A 20,690-nucleotide genomic window follows, 5' to 3' on the forward strand; every position below is an offset into this window, starting at 1 on the left:
CAGATAATATGTATGGAATCTATATAGAATACAACAAAGGGGTATTTGCATTGTGTGCCATTAACTACTCCGTAATGTTTTTTTTTTTTTTTTTCTTAACTCAATCCCCTCAAAATGGTCTTGAGTGACCAATAACCGGTTAAAAAATTATTTATTTTATTAAATTTAATTTACCCGTGTCATAACTTAATTTGTCCAAAATTAAAAAATTAAGCATTTAACTATAATTATATTTAAAAAAAAAACAAAATATTAAAAAAAAGCCCAGCCACCCCCCTTCCCCACAACCACTACCAGCCCCTGCCAGCGACCGACGCCGGCGATCACCTCCATCCCGGTCGGTTCCCCTCCCACTACCCCAACACCACCCATTTCCCCCTTCCCCCCATCGGAAACTGCCTCCTCCCCACACCTGAATCGACACCCTACCCTCCCTTTGACCTATTTTCGCACCCCCCACCTCAACGGGATCCACCCCGGCAATCCGACAAATATTCCCCTTATCCCTATCAAAAACTGCCCCCTCCCCTCGTCCGCCACCTGACTCGAACCCCTCCCCGTTTCCTACCCAGAAACAGCACCCTTAAACCCTATACTTAACCCATAAAACCACCCTGAACGAGTTTGGGTATCGTTTAATTAGGTGGTTTTCGGGTTGGGGGTTGGGTTTAGAGACGGGAATGGGGAAAGGGAGGGGATAGGGTCGTCGGCAACGGGGGAGGAAGTGATTGTCGGTTGACGGGCCGCTGGTAGGGGGAGAGGGGGCTAACAGTGACTAGGGTGGTGATTGGGCTTTTTTTATTTTTCAATTTTTTTTAAGTTTTTTTGTTTGTTTTATTTATTTGATATTATAATTTATTGTAATTTATTTTTATTTTATTTCACCAATTTAGCGAACGCCCCAAAGGTGTGACTATTTCGGGCAATTTTTTCATTTATTCAAATACAAGTTAAAGTGATTTTGTTAGTTGATGGAGGGGAGGACCAATATTCTTAACACATACAACAATAATTGAAGTTCAAAAAAATTGAGAAACAGTAATTCAAATACAATTACAATTAAAATGTTACAATTTATTATTTAAAAAGAGATCGATATATAATCCAACGCCTCAATAAGCAATCTTCATAATTGAAGTAAAAATTTGAAGAATATAGTTACTCCGTATTACATACGAAGAGTAATATAGAAGGACATGGAAGAGATGAAAGAATTTGCATGCAAATGTCCTTAAGACGACGTGAAAGTTGTGCTGACGATGAATAAGAGTGTGAGTAGCAAAGCCCATCCTATCTTCTGTCCAGAAGCACCTGTAAAAATAACAATAATATTTAGGTAAAATTGGTATAAACTACCTTTTTTGACCAACTTATTTGAAAAAACCACCTTTTTTTTTTTTTTTTTTTTTACTAAACCACCTTTTAAGTACCTAATTTTTTTTATTGCACCACCCCTATTTCAAATTTTGACGAAAAATTTAACTGAGACGTAAAAGGGGGCCCGCAACTTGTGTTTTTCCCTCCTAAATCATTTATTTTTGGGTTTTTCTACATTGTAACCCTATAGTATCGGGTTTTCTAAGCTGTGTCCACCCTTTTGAGAAGTTCCACACTGTAACCCTATGGTACAGTTAGAAACTCTACAGTAGCCTTGCCGTTAGTTTATCTTTAACGGAGTTATGTTTTTATGCTCTTCCAGCATTTCACTTGGTTGTTAGTATTGGTAGGAATTTTTCCTTCCCTCCTTCCTCTTATTTAAGTCCTACTTTCCCTTGCTTTAATACCCCTTCCTTTTCTAATTTATTACAATTCCATTATAGTGTTCTTCATTCACCAATATTATCATGTAATGTTTTCGTTCTCCTCAAATTCGACTTGTGGGTTGGAATTTTTATGCCCACGATGCAATTTCTCACCTTCCAAACCTGCGAAGCTTAAGATATCAAGGATTATAGAGTTACACCGTCTTCACCTTGCTCTCCTCTGACTAATGCTAATGTTGCCCTTCAATAAACCTTAAAAATACGTTGTTTGAAGAATATGATTTCAAGGATTTAGGGTTTATTGGGTGAGAGATTAGATTCAGGTTTTTTTTTATCAAAATGAAAGAGAATGAAATAGAGAGTAGAGTTAAGGAGGGCATTAATTTCAAGGCTAGGAGAGAGAAAGGTACAGTTAAAAGTGTAGATTAGCTGATTAGGTGACGGAGTACATGCTCTTCTAACGTCCGTCTTAAATGTTCGTTGACGCAGGTTACCGTAAAGTTACTAACTGTACCATGGGGTTATAGTGTGGAACTTCTCAAAAGGGTGGGCATACCTTAGAAAACCCAATACTATAGGGTTACTATGTAGAAAAACCCTTTATTTTTTCACTCTAAAAAACATTCTACCTTCTCCTTTATATAAATGCATGACTAAATTGAGTAAAGCTCTAAAAAAAACCAAACCTAATTTTGCTGCAAAAATTAAATTGTAATCTTTGTTCATTCTCAAACCCCAAATTGAGGTAATTGAAGTGGATGGTTGAGATGGAAGGGAAGGTTTTCTGTGGTTGATGATTTGGAAGTGGATGGTTGAGATGCAATCCATTAGATTTGAAATAGAGGTGGTGCAATAAAAAAACTTAGGTACTTAAAAGGTAGTTTAGTAAAAAAAAAAATATATAAAAGGTGTTTTTTTCAAAAAAGTTGGACAAAAAAGGTGATTTATACCAATTTTACCTAATTATTATTATTATTATAGGTACATATCCATTGATTACTTATTCTAAAAACCAATGCAACATAAAATGTAACTCTGCGTAAAAGAAAGATGAAGGCATGAAGCTAAGTAGCTAACAAACACATAACAAATTCAATGTGCATCATAGCTAACCATGTCAGAAGAGTCTCTCGATTCTCATTATGTTATAACTTTAGTTGTTGGTAGGATTAATGAAGGAAATTGTATAAACAAATATTTTTAGAAGTATTATATATATATAAGTACACTATTCTTAAAAGTTTTTTTTTTTTAAAAAAAAAAAAAGACAATTAGTGTCAATAATGGCATGGGAGATGGTATAATTATCCAAACACTATTCATAAGAGTTAACTCAAACTTTTTAAAAGGTAGGGATGTAGACAGAATATTATGTTGTAAAAATGAAAAAAAGCATGCAAATAATAACATACATACCTGAGCACAAAGCAGTAAGAGGACTAGTAACATTGCAGATAGACAAAACTTGATTGAAGTTTGAAACATGCGAGTTATCATAATCAACAATGATATCAGCACCGCGACAGAAACACTGTTTATCATCCTTCACCTGTTGCTGGATGACCGAACAACAAAGTACGTGACTCGCATTGAACGTAGGCTCAGTTAGGTCCAACAACGATGTTTCGTTGAAGGTGGCGTTTACACACCGTACTATCTTATCCCAGCACGGCAGCGTCTTAGCAAGCATACCAGAATCGGGTGCTGGTGCTGATCCCGCTGTGGTTGTTAATGGTATCGACAAGCACATCATTCCTAGAACCATTACTAGCCCTATTTCTATGTATAGTTTTCCACCTGCCATTTTTTTGCTTTAGTTGTATGGGATTTTCTTTTAATGGATTTCGATTTTACTTGGTTGTTGCTTCTATGTATAAAATGTATGAAACTAAAAGTCATTTATAGTAACCCAAAGAGAATTAATCAATGGAAATAAATTGGTTTTAGATTATATATTCTAGTACTATAAACTATTCGTTTAATTAATTAATTAATTCTTAAGTAGAAGCTTTAGGACTAGTATAATTTTCTCCTTGTGATTTAATTGTGCCACCACGATCGAATATGTTTGGAGTTTTTTTTTTTTTTTTTTGAAAATTTCCATGTAGCAGTATTGTTTTGTATTTACTGAAATCTTCTACTATGGAACTGATCATATTATGTCTGGCAATGCTAATTAGCTGAAATTAATTAATACTGTAAGAAAATTAAAGAATATGATACGGTGTTAAAATAGTAATTTATATAGTTGGCTGCTTTATGTGATTGATTGATAAGAGTTATTTTATTTAAAATCCTAAAATTTCCTTTTTTTTTTTTTTGGAAATTTTCTTCTTGTAAAATTAAAATTTAACGCAATGGACTTTTTTAAATGTTTAGAGGTTTTGTTTTGTAGTGATGTTTTAAAATGTCAATTTTAGCACAGGATTACTGCTTCCCCCCCCCCCCCCCCCCCCCCTATATGGAGTATAATTGATTTTCATATCATCTTGCTCAATGGTGATCTTCATAAGTCATTCAAATTTCTTGATAAAATTAGGAGTGGCGCAATATGATTTTAGTTTTGAATATATGACCAGGCATTGTCATACTAGGATTTAAGCCCCATTCATCACTTCACCTTATTTTTGCTGAACTAAAATTATTTTTACTAAACTTAAATTATTTTTACTGAACTTAAATTATTTTTGTTGAACTTAATTTTTTTTTTTTCTGAATTGAAATTATTTTTACTGATTTTCTATTATGTAAATTTACTGAATTTTACTGAACTGAACTTATTTTCACTGAACTGAGGCGTATAAAAAGCCCTCAAATTGTAATTCAACTGGTATTGCTTTTTCTATATTTGGAATCAAAATATAGCCATTATTGATAGTTAGGAGCAGTATTTATTAAATTTAAAAAAAAAATTAAAAAAAAAGGTGAAATTAATTAGTTGTCAAACCGATACCAAACGGGAAAAAAGGGCAATTGTTCCGCAGGTATCACTTATTTCTTTAACGAGTTCTTTATTATGCATACTATGTACTAAACATAAACTTTTCATTCAATTAATTAATATTAACAATATCAAAAAGTTTCCACCCTCAAATATAGGCATGTACTGAGGGCATGTTATGTTCAGCTTAATTTCAGTTCAGTTTAGTTCAGTTTCTAATTTCCTTCTCTCATAAATAGTTCAGTTTAGTTCAGCTCAATTTAATAAATCGGAACAGGCCCTGAATGAGTACGATACACAGTATGTATGACTAATGTGAGTATTTATATTATATATGATGCCTGAATATTCGTTGTTGAAGCCTAATTACCAATGTGTGATGAGTTGGCATTGATTAATTGATTGAAAGTCATATTGCGAGTACTTTTAAAGTAAAAGTTGACCACACTGGTCAAAAATTATTAATAATGATAATATTGTGAAGATTAAGAAAAATATTATAAATAATCCAATAAGATATGTATAAGAAGTCAAAAGAGAAAATTTTTAATAAAATACATTTATTTATTATACTCGTACTAATAATTTACGAGTAATTTTATCATGCGTTTTTAAACTTATACCAATTAAACAAAGATCAGCTTTACTCTAAAAATTTTCGCATCATGCCAATGTGTCATATGTTTTGCTGTCATAATATGTACATATCATTCCTATTAAAAAGAATTACTAAATTGCTTTGATTGACCGGTCTTTATTATTGGTGCTTTTAAAGTTGAAGTCCAGAGGTACATATGTTCACCAAATCATTTTAATAATGATAAATAATAATCTATTTCTTTCGTTTCTCATTGAGTGCAAACTGTCTTCACCTTTGAAAAAAAATATATTTTTCATAATTTCAAATTTTGATTCACAACAGATTTGACAAACAGTAGCAATAATTGTGCATACATAATCATTAATTCCAAAAATCCAAATTACAATGATATGTATGTGACCTCTAATTAAGACATGATCATTGTCCAAACTAAAAGTGCACCGGGAATCAATCCAATAACCGATGCAATCTTAGTGGCACCATTTTCGGACATCTTCCCCACCTCACTCTGAGAATTAGTCACATCTGCATGGAAATAAATTAATAATTTGAGATTTCAAATCAATAAAATAAGGAATAACATAATTCTTTAAAAGTCAACATATACGAGTACAACTACTGTACAATTATGTAGTATGATAAACTATAGTTTGAAGTAGTAGTTTTAGTTGTTTGCATTAGTAAAATTGATCATTTGACTGTGTTATGTTATATTTGTTTCAAAATTAAATTCAGATAAAGGTAACGATATGTATAAAAACATGTAAGAGAGACAAAGAGAGAGGAAAAGTAAATACGTACCATGGCACAATTTGGCAAAAGTGGTGTCAATACTACATTCATCAAAAATCTTGTTATATTCAAGCTCGACTTGGGAGAAGGGAGGAATGGCGGGTGGTTTGTAAGTAACATTATAAGTAGTAGACATATTTTTAAGATCAGCAGTAAGATCACGAGTAAGATTCTTATAAAGAGCCTCAATAGTACAAAAACATGTTGCATTGGCTACTCCAGTTTCGATCACTGAACAACACTTTGAGTAGTCTAGCTTGGTAGTTGGATCTGTTACGTGCGCATTTTCTTTAGCCACGCATTTTCCTATATTCGCTAGGCACTCTGGTTGTTCTGGTAACCCCGGCACAGAAGGGGTAGGACTACCCATTTCTTGCGCGAACAAGGGCATTATTGTCATTGACAAACATACTATTCCGACTATCAACATGACATTATTAATACCCATTTTTATGAAAGAATTTCTGATTTTATGTGGAAAATTTATGTACACATATACTAATTGAGTTGGATTTTTATAGTAGCTAAGTAATGATTAATTTTTTAAAAAAAGAATTAATTAATAGATTAAAATGATTATTAGTCATATACAACTATACAAGTTTATTTTATTAAATCATTACGATAATTAAACCGTTAGGTGGTTATAATGCTGCTCACGATTGTAGATGATTAGTTATTGATTAGCACGATTGAAGTTGCTATATTTGAGCTGTTTTATGACATACAAAATTTTAATCTCCGAGCTCCAACTAAGGCCTAAGGGGGTTGAAAGCTACCTGTTATTAAATTGATAATTAATTAATAATTAATTAATCCAATAATATTAAATTTATCCCATGGAAAGCCCAATACTCTAAAGGGTCCGCTAGATAATGGCCCTGATTTGTAATGGAGATATAGCCCCAAGTCAATTCAATGCTTAATTGTCTACAATCTAAATTGGGCCGATCCAGTATGATATACAAGCCCAAACTCAATCTGTAAAGCGGCCAATAAAAAAATTGCTCGTATTATTATTAGTGAAATTTCCAAAAACATATTTTTGCTGGTCAAAGTTAACTTCCACCCTTTTGTAGATCTAACATAGACCAATATCCACAATAACTAGAGTAAAGAATTCAATCACAACTCCCCCAGTAACTTTTGGGTACTCCTGATTTGCATTAGTTTTACAGTACATCAGTCAACTGTAGGATTACTTTTGACCAATTTAGACTAATTTTAATTTTTCAACATATACTCTCTTGGAAGACCCTCAATACTCTCCAAAGACGTGCTACATTTTTAAAAATATAATATATGAACAAAAACTACACTCAAATGAAAAACGTATAACCAACGTCGTTATGGTCTTGGGAAAAAAAATGTTGCATGCATGCAGAGAGTTCATGACGTTTGATCTTTCATATTTCAAACCCTATGTCTCTCATGCATGATACATCATACATGCAAGCAAAATCAATAAAACTCGTATACAAATTCGCAATCAAACAGTAATTAGTGGTAGTTGCTTAGTACATACAATTAAGTGAATCTCAAATAAAAATATAGAGTATGATAACATGTAGTCTCGAATTAAGACAATATTATCGTCCAAACAAAAAGTGCAGTCGCGAGAACAAATCCAATAACTGATCCAATCTTATTGGGGGCACCACTTTTCCCCAATCCTGGCATCTTACCCATTTCACTTGTAGGTTCGCTTGTTGCACTCTCGGATTCACTCACCCCTGCAGGAGAAAGAGAACATTGTAAACATTATATTATCTCTAATAACATTGTTATACCGTACGGTTGTAACTGCTTTTACTACACATACGAATACAATTAGCTTATAACTTGTAGTATATACTACTATTATTGTTTGCAAATTAAATTATTTCAGCGAGATTAATTATCTCACCGCATAGTATTATTTTGTAGTTATAATACTGTACTTAATTATTATCACTTTTCAAGCATTAGTAGATTTAGTACGTAGTATGGACGATTGTTTGCACAATGTTTGGCAATCACATGCCAAAGAAAATATACACACATTTGCCGGTTTTTTTTTTTAAAAAAAGAATCATAATTAATGTACCAAATGTACTTCGTTTTATTTTTTTAAAAGAAAGGACAAGAGATGAAAGAAAAGAAGTGTCATACCATTGCACATTTGATCAAAAGTGGAGCTAATTTTACAATCAGAAAGAAGTTTGTTGGCCAAAGCTTCAACTTTAGAAGCAATTACAGCGGGTTCTTCATTAGGAATATTTTTGAGGTAATCCTTAATGCTACAAAAACATGTTGTATTGGCTACTTGTGGTTTAATTACAGGGCAACATATACTGAAATCAACCGTCGGATCTTCTGGGTCGACTATTCCTGCCTTAATAGTGCAATCGTCTATCTTTGCCCAACAGATTGGTAACCCCATAGGATTATCTTGTGCCAATGACGGCATTATTGTAATTGACAACATTACCATTACCGCCACCACCATTGTTAGCTCTCCCATCTCTTTGTTTAATCTCGATCTCTCTATATCTTTAAGTTGATTAATAGTTATCACTCTTTGATATATTGCTAGTAATGAAGAGATGAAAACTAGCTAAGGGTCGTTATTTATAGTAACAAAAGGTCCCTTATTGAATTAAACAATAGGCCAGGTTGATATAGTTTAGACTCTTTAGAGTACGTTTTAATTTTAATGAGCCATTTGTGCATATACAAAATGTAATAAATCTTAAAGTCAATGTATAGGAATCCTTTAATTTCTTCAATTCTTGACTTCTTTAGGTAACTATGCCGCTCACGATCGAAGATGTTTGGATTATTTGTTTTGCACTTTGTATATACTTATCATAATCTTCCAGCTTGGCCACTTCAGTCACTTTGTTAGAAGTTTATAATGATTCGAGTATGATTAATTATGTATGTATAAGATAAATGGTGTCTTTAGAGAGTTTATGTAAAAATAATTGCATTAACCGATTACCATGAAGTATTAATAAGGCCATCGGGGTAATATATATGAAAACTATGATTTTTTGGAATTTCCTATAGAAAACTAAATGACGAAATAAGTGGTGATTATTGTCATCGTTTATTGGTTGGATTATGAATTAATTGACTGTTTGAATTTTGCAAAGACCTTAGACTTTTTTTAGAGTAAATTTGTATGTGCATGAAGTGAGATTAGGTACCAATTGGATGTTGGTGTAGTGGTGATTGGGGCTACACTTGGTAGAGAGGATTCGTGTTCGATCCCCCACAACAACAATCGGGAGGGGAGTGGAACCTAACCACCCCTTGAATCCGGATTAGCCCTAAGGGTGAATCGGGTGAAACACCAAAAAAAAAAAAAAAAAAAAAAAAATTGGGATTAGGTTTTTAATTTGAAAAAAATTAGGGTTTACCTTCTGAAATCTCCTTCACTCTTTTTTCATCATTTTTATATTTGTGAACTTATTCCCATGAAATTTTCTCTTGCTATATAATATTGATTAGATGGGAACAAATAAACCAAAACAAGAAATAGTTTTGAGTGGCCACAATAAAATTGTGGCCATTGTATTAAATTAAATCATAGCACTGCATTTCTATTAACTAACGTAAACCGTTGATATGGTTTATTTTGTGTTTAATTTTTTTAAAAAAAATTGAACAAAAAAAATTAAAAAGTTATCACATTCTTATCAGTTTTCTGTTTTAGTTCCTTCTTTGTTTATTAAGTTTTTTTCCTTTACTTCTCTTCAATCGTTTCCTTTTGTTTCCTTTGTTTTGGAATGGATACATATTGCATATAATTCAAGTAACTCTATATGAATTTTTTATCTAATGCCGTATCACTAATTAACTGTTATAGTGTTATTCACAATAGCATTGTGACGATTTCGTTATCCCATTGTAAAAATGGAACTTGCAAATGCCAATATCTAATTAACTGTTATAGTGTTATTCTTTGAAATCAATTTCCAGACTCCCAACTATTTAGCTTGAAATAATAAAGCCATAAAAAGCTAAAAACATAATGGAGTAAAGCAAAGGGTGGATTCAAGAAAAAAAATACTGTGAAGATGACAATCAGTATGCATGGATCATGAACAAAGATTAAAGAGAAGTAAAGGGGGAAAATGCTGAGTAAATAAAGAAGAAACAGAAACTGTCAAACTAATAAGAATTGAACGTGGTTTTTTTTCTTTTTTTTTTTTAATTCTTTTTTTGGTCAAATTTTTTTAAAAATATATCAACGGTTCACACTAGTCAATAAAAATAAACGGTTGCGATTTGATTTAATACAATAGCCATAATTTTATTGTGTTGAAAACTTTCATCGAAGATTTTGGCAAAGTCATCTAATTTCATTTCTTTGTTTTTTTCTTTTAGCCATTGACAAACAATAATAATGTCAACTTGCTAGACATACCAATCAATCAATAATCTCTAACTTTAAATGGATGCACATGCCTCCAAGTTGCAATTTCTCTATAAAACTTTTTTCCTTCGTCTAATAAACAAGTTGTAATTCAAAAATTTTGAAATTGACTTGGCTAATTTCAGGGCTAGGCATGCGAGGATGTAAATATACTCTTAGTTTCCGGTATCCAACTCAATCAATCCAAATCATGTATTCCATGTGTTGCTCCATTACAATGTACAACTAGTTACGTTTCCAATTCAGTCATTTGGTTAACATATTACCTTATATTTTAAGATACAAGTCCCATATTTTAAGATACAAGTCAAAGAGTGTCAATTATTATGGAATATGGAGTGTATAAGAAATGAGTGAAGTACAATAATGTATGATATATATACATAATCTATTAATTTGAACATTACAGATTTATGCAAAGGTGATAAAGCCATTGTTACCAGCCATGTAATAAGTTTGTTTGGTAGAGACTGTGGGTAACCGACCTTGTGATTTTGAAATGTAATTTAGTAAACAACTCATAATTATAATAATCGAGATTGTCTAAATGTCTTATGAGCAGTTATTTTCATTATGTTTTTCCATCATCATTTATTACCACGCGCAAAGTGGTATTGATGGAAATGAAAACTTATGAGAACAATAAGCAAATTAAAGGTTATCTTAAAAGATCATGGGAATGTCTTAAAAAAATATATATATATAGTAAGTACAAATTTACATGGAAATGCCAAATTGTGGGATGGTACTTATATATCATGGGAATAAACAATTATTTTCTTCCCAAATTTATATAGTACAAATTTATCCTCATTAATAATTACCGTTATTTATAAGCGGTTGGTAAATATGGCGTTAGTCTATATATGTCCAAAAACATGTACATTTCACCCTAATACACTTCGATTTGCTGTTATTTTTTACTTGAATTACTTTGGCTTTTTACACAATTTACATTCGGTCCTTTGATGCTTCTTGTGAGTATGTAATGGTTACCTCTATGCATTGGCATACGTGATAAATGAAACAAATCAAGTAAATAGAAACAGAGAAAACAAACTTCGTTCATTTCTTAATAAATGCAACATTCCATTCAGATCTTTGAAAAAGATATCTTTCATACGAGGTATTTCAAATTTCAATCCCTTATTTATTTATTTTACAAGAATTATTTCAATCCCTTACTTAAATAAAAATCAATAACATATTTGACAAACGAACATGATGAGTAGAGATAATTTTAATTCCATAAGTCCAGATTACTATGATCCTTAATTAAGACATGATCATCAGCCAAACAAAAAGTGCACCAGGAATCAATCCCACAACTGATATAATCTTAGTGGACATCCTCCCCGCCTCACTCTCAGAATTAGTCACTACACCTGCATGAGAATGAAAGAATATTAAGATTTCAAAATAAATAAATATAGAAATATGTAACAATAATTCTAATTAATGAATATACGTATAAAAACATGTACTAGAGATAAGATCGAGGAAATTGATATACGTACCATCGCACAATTTGGCAAAAGTGGTGTCAATACTACAGTTCTGAAAAATCTTGTTGTATTCCAGCTCGACTTCGGAGAAGGGAGGGTTTACGGGGTTCGACAATAGTTCCATTAAAAGCAGTAATATTAGGTGGAGTATAATTCTTGTAAGTATCCTCAATAGTACAGAAACATTTTGGATCGGCTACTCCAGTTCTCAACTCTGAGCAACACTTTGAGTAGTCTATCTCTGCAAATGGATCGTTTGGGTTGATTTGTTTAGCCGTGCATTTTCCTATATTCTTTAGGCACTCTGGTGCATCTGATGACCCTGATACAGCAGGGGTTGGACTCATCACATCTTGCGCGAACGAGGGCATTATAGTCATTGACAAACATACTATTCCCACTATCAACATGACATTAATTATTATACCCATTTTTATGAATGAATTTCTAGCACAAGACGATGATCTAAGAGTTTATTTATAGCAGCTGATTGAGAATATATAATATATATTCTTTGTCATAGGTTTTAGGATATATTTTGTAAATATTAAGGATAAGCATATACAAGTATATTTTATTAAAATAAATTAGTATGGTCAAACCGTTAGGAGGGGTGTATAATGCTGCTCACTATTATTGAAGATGATTAGTTATTGGTTAGCATGATTGAAGATGTTGAGCTGTTTTATAAGAAGTAACATACAAAATTGTAAAAGCATTCCAAATAAGGATATGGAGTAAGTATTTAAAAACGGCCAAAAAATAAAAGTGAAACAAGTATTTAAAAACGGGAGGAGTAAAATACAAAATTGAAATTGAAAGCTACCCCTTAATAAATTCAAAACTAATTAATACTTGATGCTATCCATATCTAGACCTGGCAAATGGGTCATTCAGGTCGGGTATGGGTCGGGTCATTTCGGGTAGGGTCAAGTTCGGGTCAAAAAGATATCGGGTTAAGTTCGGGTCAGGTCGGGTCGGGTCATTTCGGGTTTCGGGTTGATTTTGGGTCAACTGATAATCGGGTCAGGTCGGGTTTCGGGCAACATTTCAGGTCGGGTCAGTTCGGGTGGGTCAATTTTCAGGTCGAGTCAATCTTCAGGTCTAATTTTCGGGTCGATGCATTGGGTTAATTCAACTCTATATACTAGTATACATTTATATATTTTTTGACGAGAAGCTCACTATATTTATTAAGGCTACCTTTCTCATGGAATACAATAATGTTTGACTTTAGATTATTTTGTAATTTCATTTGGCATTGAACATTATGTTATGTACGCATTATTATTGTACTATTTTTTTTTTCTAGACTTGTGAGAATTGTGACTTTTATTTCGAGCTTTAGTTAATTTTTTTAATCTTATGGACAAACTCTGTAGAATAGTCATTAAATTTCAATCTTTTTATGATTTTTTAATAACTTATAAAGATAAAAGGCCGAAGAAATCGAGAAAAGTAATGCTCAAAATATGTAAATTACTTACACTGTTACACATTACAAATTAATAAAAAAAAATTAAGTCAGTTTGATTGCGGTTTTATTCTATTTTGGTTTGCTCAGGTCAAGTCTTTATCTTAAATAGATTCTGGTCATTTAAGGTATAAGATAATTTTGGTTCGGGTCACTTCGGGTTTCGAGTCTATTTGGGTCAATTAATTCAAGTTAAAGGTCGGGTCACTTTGGATATCGAGTCACTTCGGGTCGGGTCATTTCGGGTCTCGGGTCAACTTCGGGTCGGGTCGTTTTGGGTCGGGTCATTTCGGGTTTCGGGTTAAGGTCGGGTCAATTCCACTTCGGGTCGGGTATGTGTTGGGTCGGGTTGATTCGGGTTTTGGGTCAATTTTGGGTCACTATTTTCGTGTCGATTTCGAGTGTCGGGTCATTCGGGTCGGGTCATCGGGTATGGGTCTGAATTGCAGGTCTATCCATATCCATTGGAAGTCCAATAACTGTAATGGGTCCTATACGAAACAGGCCTTGTTTGTATTAATTAGCCCATGGATTACGCAGTCCAATTTGAATTACGGACACTTACTACTTTGAAGGCAAATTTTAAGATGCACCATGGTGCACCTAGGGGCACCACGCCTATACTTTTGAACATTTAGTAAAAAGAATCTGAACAATTGTAAATTTTGAACATGTAGTAAAAACATCTGAACATCGCAAATTCTGAACATTTAGTTAAAAAATCTGAACAATCACAATGCATCACGCTTATACTTTTGAACATTTAGTAAAAAAATCTGAACAATCGCGAATTTTGAACATTTAGTAAAAAAAATTTGAACATCGCAAATTGTGAACATTTATTAAAAAAATTCTGAATAATCGCAATGTACCACGCCTGTACTTTTGAACATTTAGTAAAAAAAAATATGAACAATAACAAATTTTGAACATTTAGTAAAAAAAATCTGAACAATCGCAAGTTTTGAATTATTACGAGTCAGACTAATTTGAAAAAAGTTTGTCTGACTCGTAATAATTCAATAGTTTTGTAATATAAACTGAACATTTACTGTATACAAAATGAACATTTCCTTATAAAATTTGAACATAAAAATTGCATGTTTATGTTCAGTTTTGTGACGTGTTCATATTTTTTTACTAAATGTTCATTTTTTTGTAAAATGTTCAATTTTTTTTTTAATAAATGTTCAAAAGTATAAACGTGGTGCACCTATTTCTAGGTGTACCATGGTGCACATAATACTAATTGTACTTTGAATATATGATCCAAATTGCGATGGCCATATGAATATGTCATCTTAGCCCACAAAGTCGGCCATATTTTAGGCCCACTCAAATCCTTTTTGGGCTAGGCCCGTCCAAAAAATATGTGTGGTAGTTTTATTTATAGCTAAATTTAGAAAGGATAAGAAAAAGTCTATCCGTTAGATAACAAAGAAACCAATCTTTTTTCATCATCATCATCAATGGCTGCTCTGAGCTTCGGAGTTGCTCACTTACGCTCATTCCCTAACTCAATCAAAGTACCTTCAAGACCCAAAATTTGTTGTGTTTGGGTAAACTCTTCTTCTCCTTTTTCTCCGCTTTTAATTTGTTTCGGATTTTGGAAAATGATATATACAGCCTTAAAGGTCGTAAATGTAGTTTGTTAAAACTTCAAAATACACCTATTAAGCATAGTCGAGCATTAATTACACCATTTGACACATGTTTTTGTTAAAATTTGAAAGAGTGATTTTTTTTTTTTTTTTTTTTTTTGGAAAGGAAGGATCCAGAAGGGGTATTCAAAACACCGGCACAAACAGGGCATATAGACAAGTTAGAATTCAAACGTCGGTTTGAAAAAGATGCTGATGCTAAAGTTGATTACGAACGTCATTTAAGAGAAGAAAAAGAACGTCGAGAAGCTCTTCGTCAGGTTATTATTTACTTACTAATACTAATTATTTCAAGTTTTTTTCTATTTTATTTGATTTTTTATTTGTTTTATGATTGTTGGATTGGGTTTAATTTTGGATTTCAGTCTCGGGTTATTCCGGATACGGATTCGGAGTTGATTGAGTATTTTCTTGATACTGAGGCTCAGGAGATTGAATTTGAGATTGCTAGATTGAGGCCAAGGTAACTTCTCTATGAATTTTGTTATTGGTTGAAGTTGACTTTTTTGAATCATGTTATGTTACAACTTCCATGTTGATATATGTTGCTTATGATGTTTATATTGGATTTCTATTTATCTCAAGGAAAGTTACTTGTGAATTTAAGGAAAATATGCTCTTTTCGTTGTGAATAAAATTGTTACATGGAGTACTGTATTAGAATGTTCGGAAAAACTATCATCTTGTTATCCTATATTTTTGTCATGTCAGTCTATTGTGGTGCCTTTTTTGAGGAATAATATTGTAGAATTTTTAGCTATTTTGAGCCCATTTGAAGTGATCATTTTGAGCTCTAACCTATTGAGGGTCTAAGGCACACTTTCAGTTGTTTTATTTTGTAAATTGCTTGCTCACTCTATAGAAGATGCTTCACATTAAGATATAACAACAATACTATTTCTTGCTGAATTTGCAGGTTGAATGATGGATTTTTTAGACAATTACAATCCGAAATAGGCCAGCTTCGTTTTGCTATGGCTAAAACTGAGGTGCTTTTTTGAATAAATTTTATACTGTATACTTGATACTGTAGTTGACATCAAAATTAAGTATGATGTACTAATCTTTACTTATTTGTGCAGGAAATGGAGGACAGATTGATTGAATTGGAGGCATTGCAAAAGGCTCTTTCAGAAGCAACAGGTCTGTTAATGTTAACCTTAGATGATTTTTCGATAGTCCTTGCACGTTAAGCTCATCTGTTTAGGTCCTTTGCTGTTATGCAGAAGCATATGATAAATTGCAGAGTGAGCTTGTTAAAGCTAAGCAAAGTCTTACAAAAATCTTCACTTCCAAGGACGTAAACTCTACAGTATGTACTATACTTTTGACACATTTCTGAATGAAACCCCGGCCTCTAATGTAAAATCTTTTATTTGGTCATACGGATTCATATGTCATTGGCCTTGCTGTGCAGCTATTGGAGATGGTTGAGCATAATGAGCTGAATATTTCTTTGGTGACACTACTTGATGAGAACATAGCAAGTGCACATCGAAGTGATCAGGTATGAGCCTAGTCATTCTGTCTAAAATTCATTAGTGGTGTTTATATATAACAGGACAAGCTACATTGGTTAGAGTCTAGCTTATAAGATAATGAGTAGATATATTAAACATGATCGATTTGCCTAGCCATTTTCCGAGAACATCATGAGGGTGATTCTCATTTGATCACACTTTTTGGAAGACATATTAGCTGGGATTCTCTAGCATGAGTTATACAGGGAAGTTACTTTGGTAAGGAAAAGTTTAGGATCAGAAAACTGAATTTTGGTGACAGAAGAAAACTGCAGAACCAGAACAACTGAGGTTATAGGATTCTGAAATTTGTTCTATGTTGAGGCATCCTACTGATTGATTCTTGGTAATGTTAGATGGTAGTGCAGGGCGTTCAACTATTGTTTCCCTGCACTTCACCTAGAAGTGGCCAAAGGGCCAGTATAGGCTCAGCACGGACCGACTTGGACCTGTCCACCAAGTCACCAACTTCATGGACCTAAAGACTAGTTTGGGAGCACAAAAGTCTAATGCCCAAGTGTAAATATGACCCAAAATGTCACAAAGTTGGCTCAAGATTGGACTATAGTCCAGTCCATAGGAATGTTTATTTTATCAATCCCTGCTTGAATAAGATTTTGCAAGCTAACAAAGCTGATTCTGATTTTCTTTACAGAAGCAAGCTGCAGAATACATGGAGAAGCTTCGCGCATCTGTTATCAAATATGTAACAGTATAGAATTTCAGTGAATTGCAAGAGCATTCTTCTTCGATCATCTAATATATGGGTTATATAGTTTAGCATTTCAAGCTGAGGCTATGTAAATTCAAAATTTTCACAAAATTTTGGTGTAAAGCAAAATTAATATTATTGATGACTTAAATTTCGGGAGCATCTTGAGGTACTGAACAATGATCATGCGTGCAATTATCCTAGATAAGGCATGTAGAAGAGATTTTCCTTGCAAGATATCACAATCAATTTTCAGAGATTGCAAGAACAAGGATTCTGTTTTACTATGTACATAAATTGGGCAACGGCTTTTCATCTATCTGTGCAAAACATTAATATCTTCTATTTTCATAATTTTTTTTATTTTATGATTTTTAATAATGAACAATAAAATATACTCCGTACTTATTAATCGTCAACAGGAGTATTTAATTCTTAATTTCTTATACAATTTACATTACAGCTAGAACAAGAACAACAATACTTAATCAAAATTAAAAAAAAAAAGAAATTATTAAAAAAAATAACCGCTATAATTGGTTTTCGAATTTATATAAGGAAAATTTGACTTTTGCTACCTCACAAACACATCGATTTCACTTTTGCTACCTCGGAAAATTTTTATTTTATTTTGCTACCTGACAGTTACTCTTTTTTTAAGTTTTGCTACCACTTAACGGAATCCGTTAAGGAATCCGTTAAGTGAATCCATAATGACACGTGTCGCGTTATTATTGGCCCAAAAAAATAAAAAATAAAATAAAAATAAAATAAAAATAAAATTTTAAAAAAAAAGTTCAAAAAAATAAAAAAAAACCTAAACTACCCAGCCACCACCCCCGCACCACCCCCGCGCCACCACCCCCTTCCCCCCACCTCACTGCACCCCTCCCCGAAACCACCAGCCGCGTCGCACCACCACCCCCTACCCACCGGAACCCTTCCCCTCCCTTTCCCGCAGCCGCCTCGCCCCAAAAACCACCAAACCCAAAAACCCTAGATCCCGAAATGACCCGAATTTGGCCACGAATTTGGCCACAAATGGCCGAAATTGGCCGATTTTGGGGCTCAGTGGCCTTGATCGGCCGATTTCGGCCTTTTAAGGCCAAATTCGTGGTCGTTTTTGGGTAGGGGGTGGTGGTGCGTTTTTGGCTTTGGTGGTTTTTGGGGGCGAGGCGGTTGCGGGAAAGGGAGGGGAAGGCTTCCGGTGGGTAGGGGGTGGTGGTGCGACGCGGCTGGTGGCTTCGGGGAGGGGTGCGGTGAGGTGGGGGAAGGGGGTGGTGGCGCGGGGGTGGTGCGGGGGTGGTGGCTGGGTAGTTTAGGTTTTTTTTTATTTTTTTTTTAAATTTTTTTTTTATTTTTTTTTTAATTTTTTTTTTTTTTTATTTTTTGGGCCAATAATAACATGACACGTGTCTTTATGGACCCACTTAACGGATTCCTTAACGGATTCCGTTCAGTGGTAGCAAAATTTAAAAAAAGGGCAAGTGTTAGGTAGCAAAATAAAATAAAATTTTTCCGAGGTAGCAAAAGTGAAATCGAGGTGTTTGTGAGGTAGCAAAAGTCAAAATTTCCTTTATATAAATATTTGCAAAATCTTTACCCTACATACTGTGAACCCCTATCTTTATCTTCCGGACTCTGTGATTCTTAAATTAGATCGATTTGCCAATTACGAACTTGGTAAGTAAAGAGTTTTAAATTTTCAATCCAATTTTCCCTTTCTCCTTTTGTTTGAAATTGTTAATTATTTATGGTTTCATTAGTAATTCTGATTAATATGATCTTATTAATTCAATCAATTGTTATTATACATTAACGTGGTTTTACAGGTATGTTAAACTAGGGTTTAGTACAATTAGGAAATTAAATAAATGGGATTTCTGCTGAAGAAACCACTGAATCTGCTGCTGACTCTTGCGGGATTAGCAACGCTAGGATTTACTTTTAACTTGCTCTTCGTGTCGCCGGATTCTGTAATGCCTAAATCAGGGTATGTTGCTCCTCCGTAGACTCGTATAGTGAAATTGTTTTTCGTTTTGATGATGTTCTTTGTTTGTGTTAATTATGTATGTTCATTAACAATTAGTCAAGATAATCACAATTATCTCTTATGATTATTATACTTTGTCAAAGATTGTTGTTAATGGTTGTGACATATCAATATATCATCTAACATCTAGGAATATGTATTTTGATATCAAATTCCTTATGAACCACCTTTCGTACAAGATCTTGGGCGATGGCATATCATTTGATCAATATGAAGCTAACTTTTTCTATTATACAAGTCGGGTTTGTCTAATATCCTCTTGCATTTTTCCATTTACAATATCTTACAATAAATATTATTTCATATAACGACTTAGCTAACACAATAAGAAATTTCTTAACTCAAAACAATATTATTATCCCTTTAAAGTTAGAAGACAATGTGTATGCAATTCTCAAGCCACTTATCAATTATGTTAGTGAAAGTTACTCTTTATACATTTTTATATGAGCATTTCTTATCTTTGTATATATGTATAGGTTTGGAATACACCTAAAGGGTCTCTCGAAAGAAAACGAGCTCGGCAAGAGTTGAATAATAATGAATTACAACATAGGAAGTATGTACAGTGTACCTTTCAAGAGATTGGAAAAGCTTATTTTGGCAATGCAAAAAGCCTTAAAAAGCTTAGGGAATCACCTCTTGTGGATTTATCAAGTTGTTACTAAGCTACAATCTAGTATGTACATATACAAGTTAGATCATGTAACTTTGTTAGTAGTTGTGAACTAATGTTTTATATTTGTGGTTAATAAGCTAATTACATATTGTTAATTCTATGCATGCAGCTTGAAATATATCAGACACTTTGTGGATCATCCACATATACTTTCAAATATTTGGTGGTGCTTGCAAATTTGTGCAGTGCTAGTTTTCAACCATCTCAATTTACCCAAATTGCATCACAAGTCTGTGGCAACAAGTGTAATTCATTTCACGGTTAGTGGCGGATCCAGGAATTGTAACTAGGGGTAGCATAGAAAAATAAAGAAGAAAATACAAAAATTCGAAAAAAAATCTATATTATATACTACTATTAATAATTAGCCTTTAAATATTAAAAATGCAATAAAAATTGGAATAATTTCATGAGTGAAGGAGTTTTTAAGAATAATAAGTTGCTCATTTTAATTTTTTATTGTTATGTTTTGTATTATGTACGGTCATTAAAAAAATTAAAGTATAAATATATACATTTTATAATTTCAAAATTACAAATTCTACTACTTTATAGTTTTTTATAAC

At 33.0% G+C, this 20,690-nt stretch overlaps 1 protein-coding gene and 1 long non-coding RNA gene across 2 annotated transcripts; both read left to right on the forward strand.

Moving 5' to 3' along the window:
* The first annotated feature begins 14,923 nt into the window (after positions 1 to 14,923).
* LOC145569484 (uncharacterized) lies at positions 14,924 to 17,546 on the forward strand. Its single transcript, XM_081628827.1, has 8 exons — positions 14,924 to 15,058; positions 15,271 to 15,420; positions 15,526 to 15,623; positions 16,077 to 16,149; positions 16,243 to 16,303; positions 16,387 to 16,472; positions 16,578 to 16,667; positions 17,336 to 17,546. The coding sequence occupies exons 1-8, from the start codon at positions 14,969 to 14,971 to the stop codon at positions 17,396 to 17,398; spliced, it is 711 nt and encodes a 236-aa protein (XP_081484953.1). The 5' UTR covers positions 14,924 to 14,968; the 3' UTR covers positions 17,399 to 17,546.
* Positions 17,547 to 18,925: 1,379 nt separating this feature from the next.
* On the forward strand, positions 18,926 to 20,483 carry LOC145569485 (uncharacterized). Its single transcript, XR_014096116.1, has 3 exons — positions 18,926 to 19,075; positions 19,225 to 19,385; positions 19,925 to 20,483. It is a non-coding gene; the product is annotated as an uncharacterized LOC145569485 (long non-coding RNA).
* The last annotated feature ends 207 nt before the right edge of the window (positions 20,484 to 20,690 follow it).

This window comes from Chenopodium album, chromosome 11, assembly GCF_948465745.1.
Source record: "Chenopodium album chromosome 11, dcCheAlbu1.1, whole genome shotgun sequence".
Taxonomy (NCBI): domain Eukaryota; kingdom Viridiplantae; phylum Streptophyta; class Magnoliopsida; order Caryophyllales; family Amaranthaceae; genus Chenopodium; species Chenopodium album.